At 33.8% G+C, this 12,500-nt stretch overlaps 1 protein-coding gene across 1 annotated transcript; it reads left to right on the top strand.

The window, feature by feature from the left end:
* The first annotated feature begins 2,547 nt into the window (after nt 1-2,547).
* On the top strand, nt 2,548-5,903 carry LOC130236421 (exonuclease mut-7 homolog). The gene is made up of 2 exons (XM_056467118.1): nt 2,548-2,612; nt 4,900-5,903. The coding sequence occupies exons 1-2, from the start codon at nt 2,588-2,590 to the stop codon at nt 5,211-5,213; spliced, it is 339 nt and encodes a 112-aa protein (XP_056323093.1). The 5' UTR covers nt 2,548-2,587; the 3' UTR covers nt 5,214-5,903.
* Nucleotides 5,904-12,500: the final 6,597 nt, after the last annotated feature.

Below are 12,500 nucleotides of genomic sequence, written 5' to 3'. Positions count from 1 at the left end.
TTTCATTTGACTCCTATGAGAGGATTTTCAGTCAGATGAGTTGTCGGTGTGGTGTGAAGGCGTCGCGTTCAGCAGCTCTCAGTCTCTCTGCCGTTCAGTGACGAGGCTTTTAGTGCCTGTGTGTTGTTTGAGAGGGTGGGAATGAGGATGAGACAGAAGCAGCACTGAGGTGTGAAATCAAGAGAGGCCACGCAAACTTCTGACCTCACACCTCGCCCTACTCTGTGTTTGTGTGTGTGCATATGTGTGAGCGTTTGTGTGTACGTGCGCGCATGAGAGAGTTTGGGCGTGGGAATTAACAGACTGTTTGAAATGTATCTGAGTCTAGTTTGCAACCTGTGATTTATCGCTGTGTGTGTGTGCATATATACTTGTATTCAGATGTTTGTGACCAGTGGGATTTGGGATCGTTCACCCAAAACTGAAACTTCTGTCATATTTACTCACCATTTGCTTCTTTTAAACAAGTTTGAATTTCTTTCTTCTGTTAAACACAAAAGAAGATATTTAAAAAAATGTTGGAAACCTGTAACCATTGACTTTCACAGTATTTGTTTTTTTCCCATGGAAGTCTATGGTTACTGGTTTTCAGCTTTCTTCAAAATATCTTTATAAATAATCGTCTGTTGAACACAAAAGAAGATATTTTGAAAATGTTGAAAACCGGTAACCATTGACTTCCATAGTATGTGTTTTTTTTCTATGGAAGTCTATGGTTACTGGTTTTCAGCTTTCTTCAAAATATCTTCATAAATAGTTGTATGTTAAACACAAAAGAAGATATTTTGAAAAATGTTGGAAAACCTGTAACTATTGATTTTATATATATATATATATATATATATATATATATATAGTTTTAGTTTTTTCTATCCAAGTCAATGGTTACAGGTTTTCAGCTTTCTTCAAAATATCTTCATAAATATTTGTCTGTCCCTTTAAAATTTCATCAAAGAAATATGAAGCAGAACAACAGCAGTTTTCAGTTTTGATAATAATTAGAAATGTTTCTTTTGAGCAGCAACTCATCACTTTATAATTATTTCTGAAGAATCATGTGACTAAACACTAGTAACGATGCTGCAAATACTGCTTTGAATCACAGGAATATAATACATGTTTAAATATATATTTACAAAGAAAACGGTTATTTTAAGTCGCAATAATATTTCATAATTCCTGTTTTTGCTTTATTATTATTTTGAAATTATAGCAAGAGGCTTGCTGTTTTTGTTGCTGAACAATATCTTGAACAGTATCTGTGAATGCTTTAAATAGTTTTTAGGTAAACCACAGGTTTTTCATGCATACAAGTGGGGAAATAAGTAACACATTACCGTTTTTCTCAGAAATCATTTTTCTAAGGGTGCTGTTGACTTGAAGTTTTCTCAGAATGTTGATAACCAATGAAATCCACATATGAAAATAAAACACAAAACTAATTAGTTTACAAATTAAGTTATGCGTATTAAATAAAATGACGCAGGGAAAAAATATTGAAACACATGAAAAAAGGCAGTGAAAGCCCAGACAGCAGCTGAAATCTCTCAGTAGTTCTTCAGCAACCTTCTGCCCTTCGTCACTGAAAATTAATAAGCTTTTTTCAGTTTAACATCTACAATACCAGGATGATGGAGATGAAACCAGAGCGACCATTACAGCAAAACAATGATACAAAACACCATGCCAAATGCTTTCAGAGAAAGAAAATCAAGCGTAGAATGGGCCGGCCAATCACCTGACTTGAATCCAATTTAAAATACAAAATAAAGCTCAGATTTGATAGACGAGACCCACAGAACCATCAAGAGTTTTACACTCTGTTGAAGTCTGTGAAAAACTCGCACTTGAGCAATTCTTGTGACTTCATTCTCCATATAAGAGACTTCTTTAGGCTGGCATCACCAAGTTTTTATTTCCCCCACTGTATACATTTCTTTATATTTATTTAATTATCTTTAATAATCAAAATTGATCACATTGACTTAAATTTAATTGTGTAGGATATGTAAGTTCCTAATAAGGCTGGAATAGCCCTATACATACACAGCTATAAAACAAAACACCTGAAAATTCAGTTTCCTGTACACCACTTATAATAATCCTTCCAAATTGAAAAAAAAAATGTTGTTATTCAGATCGTTTAGGGTTATTTTTCAGATATACTTATGTTCACTTTTAGACAACGCTATACAAACTTCAGAAGAGTTCGAAAAATCTGTATTTATTGGAATAACCCTGATTTTCACAAAATATGGAAACATTTTTCTAGTTTTGAAACAATTTCTGGAGAAATACATATTAGTATTAGTTTTATTTGAAATTTAAGGAAATGTTATCAAAGCTTTTTAGAATAAAACTAATATATTTTAGTCAAACCCAAACCTAGTAAATCCAGAGAAACTAAGAGATTTCAAGTGGTCTCTTCATTTTTACCATAATAAAGGGTTTTTATGAACTAGCACTTGATTTAGCATCTCATTGCTGAACTGTGTCATAAAGTTGAATTACATATTAATGTGTTTTTTCTCTCACCTCTTTCCAGGCCTGCAACTGCAACGAGTACTTTAAACTTAGCAGAGAGGAAATGACACGCATGATGAAAGAGAGAGGTTCACACTCCTTTTCCATTTGTTTCCTGCATCAACACGACACACAGATGTACATGCATTTGCAGATTTAATGCAGATAACTCCATTTTTCGCATTTAAAGTGACAGTTCAGCCAAAAATGAACAAATTTTATTTACTCATCCTCCGTTTAGCAGAAACTTGCTTATTTCTACTGCTGAACATAATAGAGGATATTTTAAAGAATGTTGGAAACCTGGAGCCATTGACTTGCATTGACTTTGTTTTTCTTACTATGGATGTCAATGGCAGCATTTTCCAACATTCTTCAAAATATATTCTTCATATGGTTAACAGAAAAAAGAAACTCATACAGGGTTTGGGAGAAGGAACATGAGGGAGAGTAAATAGTGAGTAAATGTACTTTTTTTAAAAACACTGCTGGCAAAAACTATTTGTTTATGCACTTGTTAATTTGGGGCTTTTCACACTTTTTCACTCTAATGTTATCCAAGCTGTAAAGTGTTACTTTTGTTGCACTTTATCAATTTGATTGTGTAAATGTAATCTACAATACATTCACATTTTAGTTCCTATCAACATTTAGAAGAATTTACTGAGGGAGAAAACGCTTGAAAATTATTTAGGGTTTTTCTATAATTGGATTAGTCAGATTTTCTTGCTGCTCACAAGATTTTCTGAATTATTGAGTGATAAAATCAGATTCCCAAAATGCCCTTCTGGCATTAATAAACTTTTGACTTTTGAAAAGCACAAAAAAAAATATTTGGAACCAAACTTAATCTGATATTTAGGTTTTTGTGTGCAAATTAGCACATATACAGTTGAAGTCAGAATTATTAGCCCCCCTTTGATTTTTTTGATTATTTCCCAAATGATGTTTAACAGAGCAAGGAAATTTTCACAGTATGTCTGACAATATTTTTTCTTCTGGAGAATGTCTTTTTTGTTTATATCGGCTAGAATAAAAGCAGTTTTTTCATGTTTTATGAACCATTTTAAGGTCAAAATTATTAGCCCCTTTAAGCTATATTTTAATTAGATCATTATACAATAACTTGCCTAATTACCCTATCCTGCCTATAGTTAACCTAATTAACCCAGTTAAACCTTTAAAAGTCAATTTTAGCTGAATACTTGAAAAGTCTTGAAAATTATCTAGTCAAATATTATTTACTGTCATGATGGCAAAGATAAAATAAATCAGTTATTAAATGAGTTACTAAAACTGTTATGTTTAGAAATGTGTTAAAAATCTTCTCTCCATAAACCGAAATTGGGGGAAAAACTAAACAGGGGGGCTAATAATTCTGACTTCAACTGTGCTTGCATACATGTAATTACACAATACACTATTAGCGTCTTTATACATAATTTGAAAAAACATGCAATATAAAAAAAACTATTCTGTTTGCAATTCTTAATGTAATCAGTCAACTGGGGAAGTATGATGATATCTATTAGTTAATTTTCCCTCATTCTTCTGTAGTGTCTTGCCTTAAAATACAATAGTCAGCGTTTAAAGTGGATCAAAAACATCTAGACATCTTAAAGGGATAGTTACCCCGACATTAAAATGACTTTTTTTTTCTCTCATGTAGTTTTAAACCTTTATGAGCCTTCCTTTTATATTTTTACACACACAAAGAAGATATTTGTAAAAATGCTAGATGCTGGGATCCAACGACTTCAATAGTAGGAAAAAAAATACAGTTCCAGCAAACAGCATTTTTATAAATATCTTCATTTTGTGTTCACAGAAGGAACTTAATTAGGTTTGGAACAAGTGAAGAGTGAGTAAATGATGTCAGAATTTTCATATTTGGGTGAAACTATCCCTTCAAAAGAAAAAGTTAATTTGACAACATTTTGCAGCAATGATACGGCATCAAAGTTCCTTGATTATTACACTGGAATAAGAGTTTAGTTCTTGACATAACAGCCTATAAAAAAAGAGTCAACTTTTCATTTTCATCAGCCTTAGTACACAATGTAACTACAGAAGAGTCTAGATTAAATAGGAAATTATCAAAACTCTTTGGTTGTTTTTGAACGAGATGCTAATGGTCTAATCTGATTCAATGATTTATGCTAAGCTAAGCTAAAAGTGCTCCTGCCAGACACGGAGATTAGCTGAATGGTTTTAAAAATGGTAAAACTCACCTGTTTAACTCTAGGGGAGTTGTAAAAGGAGTGTTCAAGACAAGAACTTGTACAGATTTAGATTTTAGGACAATTATGAGAAAATGTTCTGATCCTGTTTATAAGTTGACTAGTTTCTATCCGCTTTTTCTCTCTTTCTCATCAGGTCTTCTTCAGAACATCGTGTCCAAGCGGGATGACTGTGTCTCAAAGGGCGAGACGCAGGCGGAGTACAGCAGCTGGAGGCCCCCCGAGGGCCCCCAGTTCACCCCTCACTGCCGCTGGGCCCCTCGATCAGACCTGGACCCCCAGACCTTCAGGTTCCCCAGTGGAGCAGAGGTGCAGCTCGAGACTGTCCCGCCAGGCCTCCTGCCCCGCATCCCCATTTACTTCATCTGCACCGGCTGTGGGAAGGTCTTCTGGGAAGGCACTCATTTTGACCGAGTGCTGTCGCAGTTCCAGGAGGTCCTGCATGTCTGAATCCTGGGATCACAGGTGTCCAGCTCTTTCACAAGTCTTCTTGTAGTCTTTTTTAGTTTATTTGCTGCACTGTGCCATTATAGCTGTGCAAAAGCTGCAATTAAACCGTTTCATTTTGTGGTTTGCACTGAAAAGTCGGTCGAGTTGTTATCAAGTATGTGGTGTAAATTTGTTTTACACAATATAATATTATACTTTATATTTTACAACAGGATGATTTTATGTTTATTTTTTTATGTGCAAATATCCTGTTTAGGCCTTTTTTGGAGGTGTAAGGTAAGTTTGTTTTACACAGTATAATCTACTTGATGCTTAAAACAGGATTTACAGAATGATTTTTTTTGCACAAAAATCCTGTTAAGCCGTTTTTATTTTTGGAAGAATATGCTCTACATTTGATTAACACTATATAATCATATAGTTTAAATAAGACTTTCATTGAATTGAGCCTACAAAAATGACACAAGATGATTTAATTCACTTTTTTTTATTTAAAATTTTTTTATCAGCATATTTGACTTTTAATTCTATACTTAATGTCATAAAACGTTTAAAGAATGTTTGATTTTCATAACATGTTAAGCTCAGAAACAATAATAAGACAAATCAGTTATTCATGTTCATAACTCTGGTTTACAGTAAAACTGAATGTTTTACACCTTATAAAAATATATTGTACATAAAATGTTAGCAACCCTTCTAAATTGTCAATAAAATGTTGTTTTTAATAAAATTTGAATTATTGTCATTAAAATGAGACCGGTTCCAGCACTAGTTTTCATAAAATGTTCTTTTTTTCAATTGTTTTTGTACAGTTTTATAAAAAAAAGCATAAAATCTGCATTTGTTTTCCACAATGTAATCTACAATTTGCCTTAAAATAGTTCCAAGAATTGTTACTCATAAAATGTTCGAATAATTAATGAGCGTTAAGTGTTATTAGTATCACTTTATGAAAGGATTCACAATCATTATTGAAAAGAGATTTTTTTTGATGGATTATTTTGTAAAACAGTATTTATTTAGGATTCGATATTATGTACATTTTATTATTTTTTTCTTTTTTTTATGAACATTCTTATATACAGTTGAAGTCAGAATTATTAACACCCCTGTTTATTTTTCCCCCACTTTCTGTTTAACGGAGAAAAGATTTTGTTCAACTCATTTCTAAACATAATAGTTTGAATAACTCATCTCTAATAACTGATTTACTTTATCTTTGCCATGATGAATGTATTTAATATTTGACTACATATTAAAAAACTACATACAAAAAATTAAAACTGCTTTTATTCTAGCCAAAATAAAACAAATAAGACATTCTCTAGAAGAAAAAATATTATCAGACATACTGTGAAAATTTCCTTGCTCTGTTAAACATCATTTGGGAAATATTTAAAAAAGAAAAACAATTCGAAGGGGGTGAATAATTCTGACTTCAACTGTACATAACGCCCTGGTCATAAAACGAAAGACGTTTATTCTAATATTTTATAAAACAATTGAATAATAAGTTTAATGTTGCACTGTCCCCACAAAATGACTTGTTCAATTGTTTGTTTGTTTCTTTATAAATGCTTGCTAAGTTTTACCATAATATTTTGCATGTTATCTCTCTCACAGTTATCTCTGAAAACCAACAATATGTTTTGTTTGCTCGACATTTTTGGACGCTGTTTATGTTTAGTCTTAAGTCATATCTCCATTTGTAAATCTGTCAAAACTACAGAAAAAAGTCTGCCTGGGTTCCCCAAAGGCTGCGCTGCTGATTTGGTGCCAGACACTGTTTTCCGTCCAGGTTTTTGAGGACGATTTGTGAGTTCATAACAGGATGGGCCACAAACACTCAGTTCTTGTTGCGTAAAGCTAGTCCTGTATAAAACAAGACAATGCAGGTGAACAGTGTGAAAAAAGTCATATAATTATCACCAAACTTCCCCCACAACTGCAAACAATTTTTTTTTGTTTTACAAATTTTCAAAACTCTTAAGTATAATATGCAAATAATGCAGTATTTAATGAAATATGTGCTAATTTACATTCAAAAAGGACGTTTGCTGTTTGTTCAAATTACTTCTTTAAAATGAGCTGAAGCAACACAGTTCTTAAGGGTTTTTTTGGGACAACTTAATAGTTTTATGTTCAGTCAACTTAAATTTGTAAAAACTAACAAGTTAACTTAATTCCTTCATGTTTTCATGATCCTTCGCAGCATTTTTACAGCGTAATTTTTATACATTTTAGCACAAAAATCTGAACTTTTATGTTTGTCAGATAAGTTGTTAAACTGTATATAATTGTATGAATAAAACTCTAGAGTTTGCTACAAGTAAAAGTTGCAGAAGTGGAGATTTATGGCTTATTTTTAGAAAATGGCCGTTTAAAATATAAATTTTAATTGATAAAGTGCGACAAAAAAAGCATTTAATAGTTTATTTCAGACGTTTTCTTCCCATTAGACTGAATGAAATACTTTCTGAAAGCCAAAGAGCCCAAAATCTGTCAGGTGTGTGTGAAAAGGTGTTGTTTTTAACCTGCGGTGTCTCTCTTTAAATGTGTCCTCTCTGAACGGGAGTCTCAGAGTGTGTTTGCGTTTGCTGGAGATAATCTTGTCCTCTTGCAGTAGGAGCTCTAGCTCTGTTCGGGCCGCCCCGGCTCTTCTGCGCTCCTGTTATTCGATACTGGCTCTTTCTTTGCTGGGAAGAAAAGCTCGCCTCTTTCCCACGCTCCTTGAGCACGTGGTGCCGGGGCTGAATTGGGCCCTCTGAAGGCCCTCCTCTATTGAGACGTCATGCTAACCCACAGATTCCCCGGCCGGTGACTCTCTCTCTCTCTCTCTCTCTCTCTTTCTCTCTCTCTTTCTCTCCCCCTCCTCTCGCTGTCTGGATCAGGCGCCAAAACCCCTTGTGCAGGGGCCGCTGGATGATCCATGAAGAGCTCCTGCAGTCGCAGTGCTGAAAGACACCTGAAAAAAAACAACAACACTAGGTTTCACTTTGAGTTTAAAACTTACAGTATTAGATCACTTCCAAAACAAACATTTCCTGATAATGTACTCACCCTCTTGTCATCCATTCTTTCTTTATTTAATTCTAAGAAATTGAGGTTTATGAGGGTAAAATACAGGATTTTTCTCCATATACATCAACAAAAATGATTTATTGGATTTACTCATTTTTTAAGGTAAGTGGTTGCAAACAGTTTATATGGGCTGACAAATTAAATATAGTAATGTTCAACTTAATTTGTTTGTTTAAATTCAACCCATATAAATTGTTTGCAACCACTTACCTTTCCAAAACCAAAATATTTGTAAATCTAATGAATCGTCTCTTTTCCAGTGGACTTCAGTGGTTTGAAGTGAGACCATGTTTACACCCGTGTTTAGGCTCATCAGATTTAAATTTGACATCAACATTTGAAGTTTCTTACCCTCAAATGGTTGCAAACCATTATGAGTTTCTTTTTTCTGTTTAACACACACAAAGAAAGATATTTTGAAACCGGTCGCTATTGAAATATACAGTTGAAGTCAGAATTATTAGCCCCCTTTGATTTTTTCTTTTTTTAAATATTTCCCAAATGATGTTTGGAGCACCTTGACCTCATTTGCTTTCAGGAACTTTGATGTGGAGGCTGAAGTATGAGAAGGAGCGCTATCCTGCTGAAGAATTTCCCTCTCCTGTGGTTTGTAATGTAATGGGCAGCACAAATGTCTTGATACCTCGGGCAATTGATGTTGCCATCCACTGTGCAGATCTCTTGCACGTCCCCATACTGAATTTAACCCCAAACCATGATTTTTTTTTTCACCAAACTTGACTGATTTCTGTGAGAATCTTGAGTCCATGCGTGTTCCAATAGGTTTTCTGCAGTATTTGTGATTATTGGGATGCAGTTCAACAGATCAGAAAAATCTACCTTCTGACACTTTTCCAAATGATCAACTAGAAGTCAAGTTGTTAGTTATTGCTCTTCCAACTGGAATTGATGACAAGACTTCTGTCAGGTAGTGTATAGTTTAATCAAATTAACTTTCTCTTAACTTTAACTGTTAACTATTCTTGTAAATTACACAGTATTTAACTGTAATATGAACGGTATTTTACTGTAGGACAGTTATGGAGTATGTAATGGTATTTTTAAGTTGCATTATGTTGTATATTTTACAGTAAAGACATACAATAGTGAAAATACATATACAGTAAGATAAATGATGCTGTAAATGTAAATACAGTATTTTGCTGTAATTGATTTACAGTAAGTTACTGGCAAACTGCTGCCACTGTTACTGTAGATTCTACAGGAATTTGTTAACAGTGTACATCAAGAAAACTGACGAAAAATATGAAGTTATACTTTGCATAACTTAAACATAATAGTTGAAATGTGAGTAACTTCTTTATGCCTCATTCACACTAGCAGCGACTTTGTAGCTGCATGTCGTTCTGGGTGGTGACCTGCTGCAAACGCAGGTCTGTGTAGGTCTACAGCACGGAGAATACAACCAGCCTCTGAGCGAGCAGAGAGAGGATCACGTGAGCTCTAATGGTGCTCCTATTGGCTGTCGCTCAAGAAAGTCGCTCTTCATTTACATAAAATTAAAGATTCTCAACTTTGACGCGTCGCTCAACACGCCCACCTGGTGGCCAACGATCGCTGTCGCTCGCGTAGACTGAGGTCGTCGGAATTCACTCGCTCTCCGTTAAAAGGAACAAACGCTTGTCACTTTGCTGCTGCAAGTCGCTCGAAGTGTGAACGAGGCTTTAAAGGTTTAGTTCAACTAAATGCAGTTGTTATTAATTACTCTCCGTAATGTCATCCCAAACCCCAGAGACCTTTAATGGAACACAATTGAAGATATTTTAGATGAAATCCGAGTGCTCTCTCATCCTCCCAAAGTCCAGAAAATGACCAAAAACATCCCTTAAAACAGACCATATGCCTTTAGCGATTCAATCTGAATATTAACAAGCTGCGAGAATACTTTTGTGTGCACATAATACAAAAACAACAACTTAATTCAACAGTTTATTCACCTACAATAACTTAATTTGTGTTCTGAAGACAAACGGAGGTCTCAGGGGATTAGATCAACAGAAGAGTGAGTAACTAATCATATAATTGAAATTTTTGCGTGAACTAACCCTTTAAAGTATTAACCCTTAATTAAGTATTACCCTTTAAACATAACATCATTTGTTGTCATGACTTGTCATCATTTTTTTTTTTTTAACATTGTTTGGTATGCAGTCACCCAATCTGTGTACTACGCTATTGCAGTATGCTATTGCTGGGCTAGACCCTGCTCTGAAGTAGGAGCTCAATTAATTTCGCTAAGCAGAGTTCCTGTAACCAAAATCATTCCAAGTACCATGCCGTGTGAAAATGACAGAAAAGGGGAGGTACTTCCACTAATAGTTATAAGAACTATGAAAACATTCCTACAGTGTTATCACCCCTTTGGATCTAAAAAGATATCTGGTTAAAATACAAATGATAATAGAGAGACTTGATTTTGTTTTTAAGGAACTGATTGTGTGAATGGTTGAAAGTTTGAAGCTGTGATCTTTCAAATGTACAGTCTCAGTGGCACTTTAAAACATGCAATGAATTAATAAAATCGTTAAAAAGTAAACAAAAATATTTTCACATTCATAAATACACACACACACACACACTTTTAGATTAACTATAAATGCCTCCCACTGCAACAAAACACCAATTATTTGCACCTTATCTTGCGAGGAGCTCAGTGTAAGTCTGAACTTTGTGTTTTTGAGGAGGCTTGAACAAACTAGGGTTAATCTGAAAGGCATTCTGAGATTTAGATGCCACAGAGATCACCTTTCCAGCTTTTATGACACGTATTAATCTTTAATAAGGCATCTTTGTACCCGTTGACACTAGGAGGAGTTGTTTTTTTTTTAGCCAGCTCTGGCTCTCTGGTTTCTGATGAATGTGACCCGGTGGCACAGACCCAGGTGCAGTCCTACACTTTGTGTTAAATACTGTATGTCTGACGCTCGGCTAATGGCTCCGTGTCGGCACATTTAGAGTTTCATTATAGTTTGTTTTGTTTGTTGTGTGTGTTGGATATGCAAAAAAATCACTAATACACTGAAATTGGAGAAATAAAATGTCTTCGTATTCATACACAACTTTTTTTTTTTTATTTACTTTTTTAGAATTTCACATTTAATTTAGAGTAAGACTTGTGGTTATGCAGTAATGCTAAACTTTTCAAGCAGTTTCTGACAGTTTCTTTACATTTTGCAGGTGATTCTTTTATTTTTTTTACCTTATATTTTTATTTTTCAGACTTGAAATGTTTTCAGCTTAATTTTTTTATTTCAAAATATCTTATTATTAGCAATTTCTAAGTTAAAGTTGTTTCTACACTCTTTTTTCTAATTTACTAGAACAGAGATTCCCAAACAAAGGCCCGCGGGCCAAAGTTGGCCCATGGTAACCTTTGATTTAGCTCACCATCCCATCTGAGAAGTGAGGGAGAATAATGGGGAAGGTTGGGGCGAATGCCTTCAACAGAGATGGTCATTTCTAATTTAACATAACCTTATGTTTGTTTGTTTGTTTAATTGATGAACTACAAAAAAAGCTAACTGAAATGAAATGTTTCAATTAAATGTTGTGAATTAATCTGATTTTTTTAAAGGATCACGAAACCCTTAAACACATTTTGTTAGATGTTGACATGTGCAATATATGAGTGTGGCACATTGCTAAAACCACACTTATAGAACACATTGTTAACTATCGAGTGTAAAATTTTAATTTTTGTAAGTAAAAAAAGTCCATTGTGTTATAAATGAGATTGTTAATGTTTTATTGTCTTATAAGTACAGTATAAAATGTAAAAGAAAAAAGGTTTTGTCAATATTAATATGATTAAAGTGTTTTTTTTTCTATTTATTTATTCTCTATGTTTATTTTTCAGACTTTAAACTTTTTTGCTTCATTTTTTTCTGTTTCAAAATATCTTATTTATTAGTAATTTATTAGATTATTTATAAGGGTCATGAATCCCTTAAACAGTTTTTTTAGATGTTGGCATGCACAGAATATGTGTGGCACATTTCTAAAGCCACACTTATTGGACACATATGTTTCACTATTAAGAGAAAAAGGGTAGTTTTTGTAAATAAAAAAACATTGAACTCTATTGGGTTATAAATGAGATTGTTCATGTTTTATTGTATTATAAGTACAGTATAAAGTGCAAATTTCAAATCAGCCAATCACATGGCTGTAACTCAGTGCATT

This window comes from Danio aesculapii, chromosome 10 (genome assembly GCF_903798145.1).
Source record: "Danio aesculapii chromosome 10, fDanAes4.1, whole genome shotgun sequence".
Classification (NCBI taxonomy): Eukaryota; Metazoa; Chordata; class Actinopteri; order Cypriniformes; family Danionidae; genus Danio; species Danio aesculapii.
This window is presented reverse-complemented; position numbering and strand designations above follow the sequence as displayed.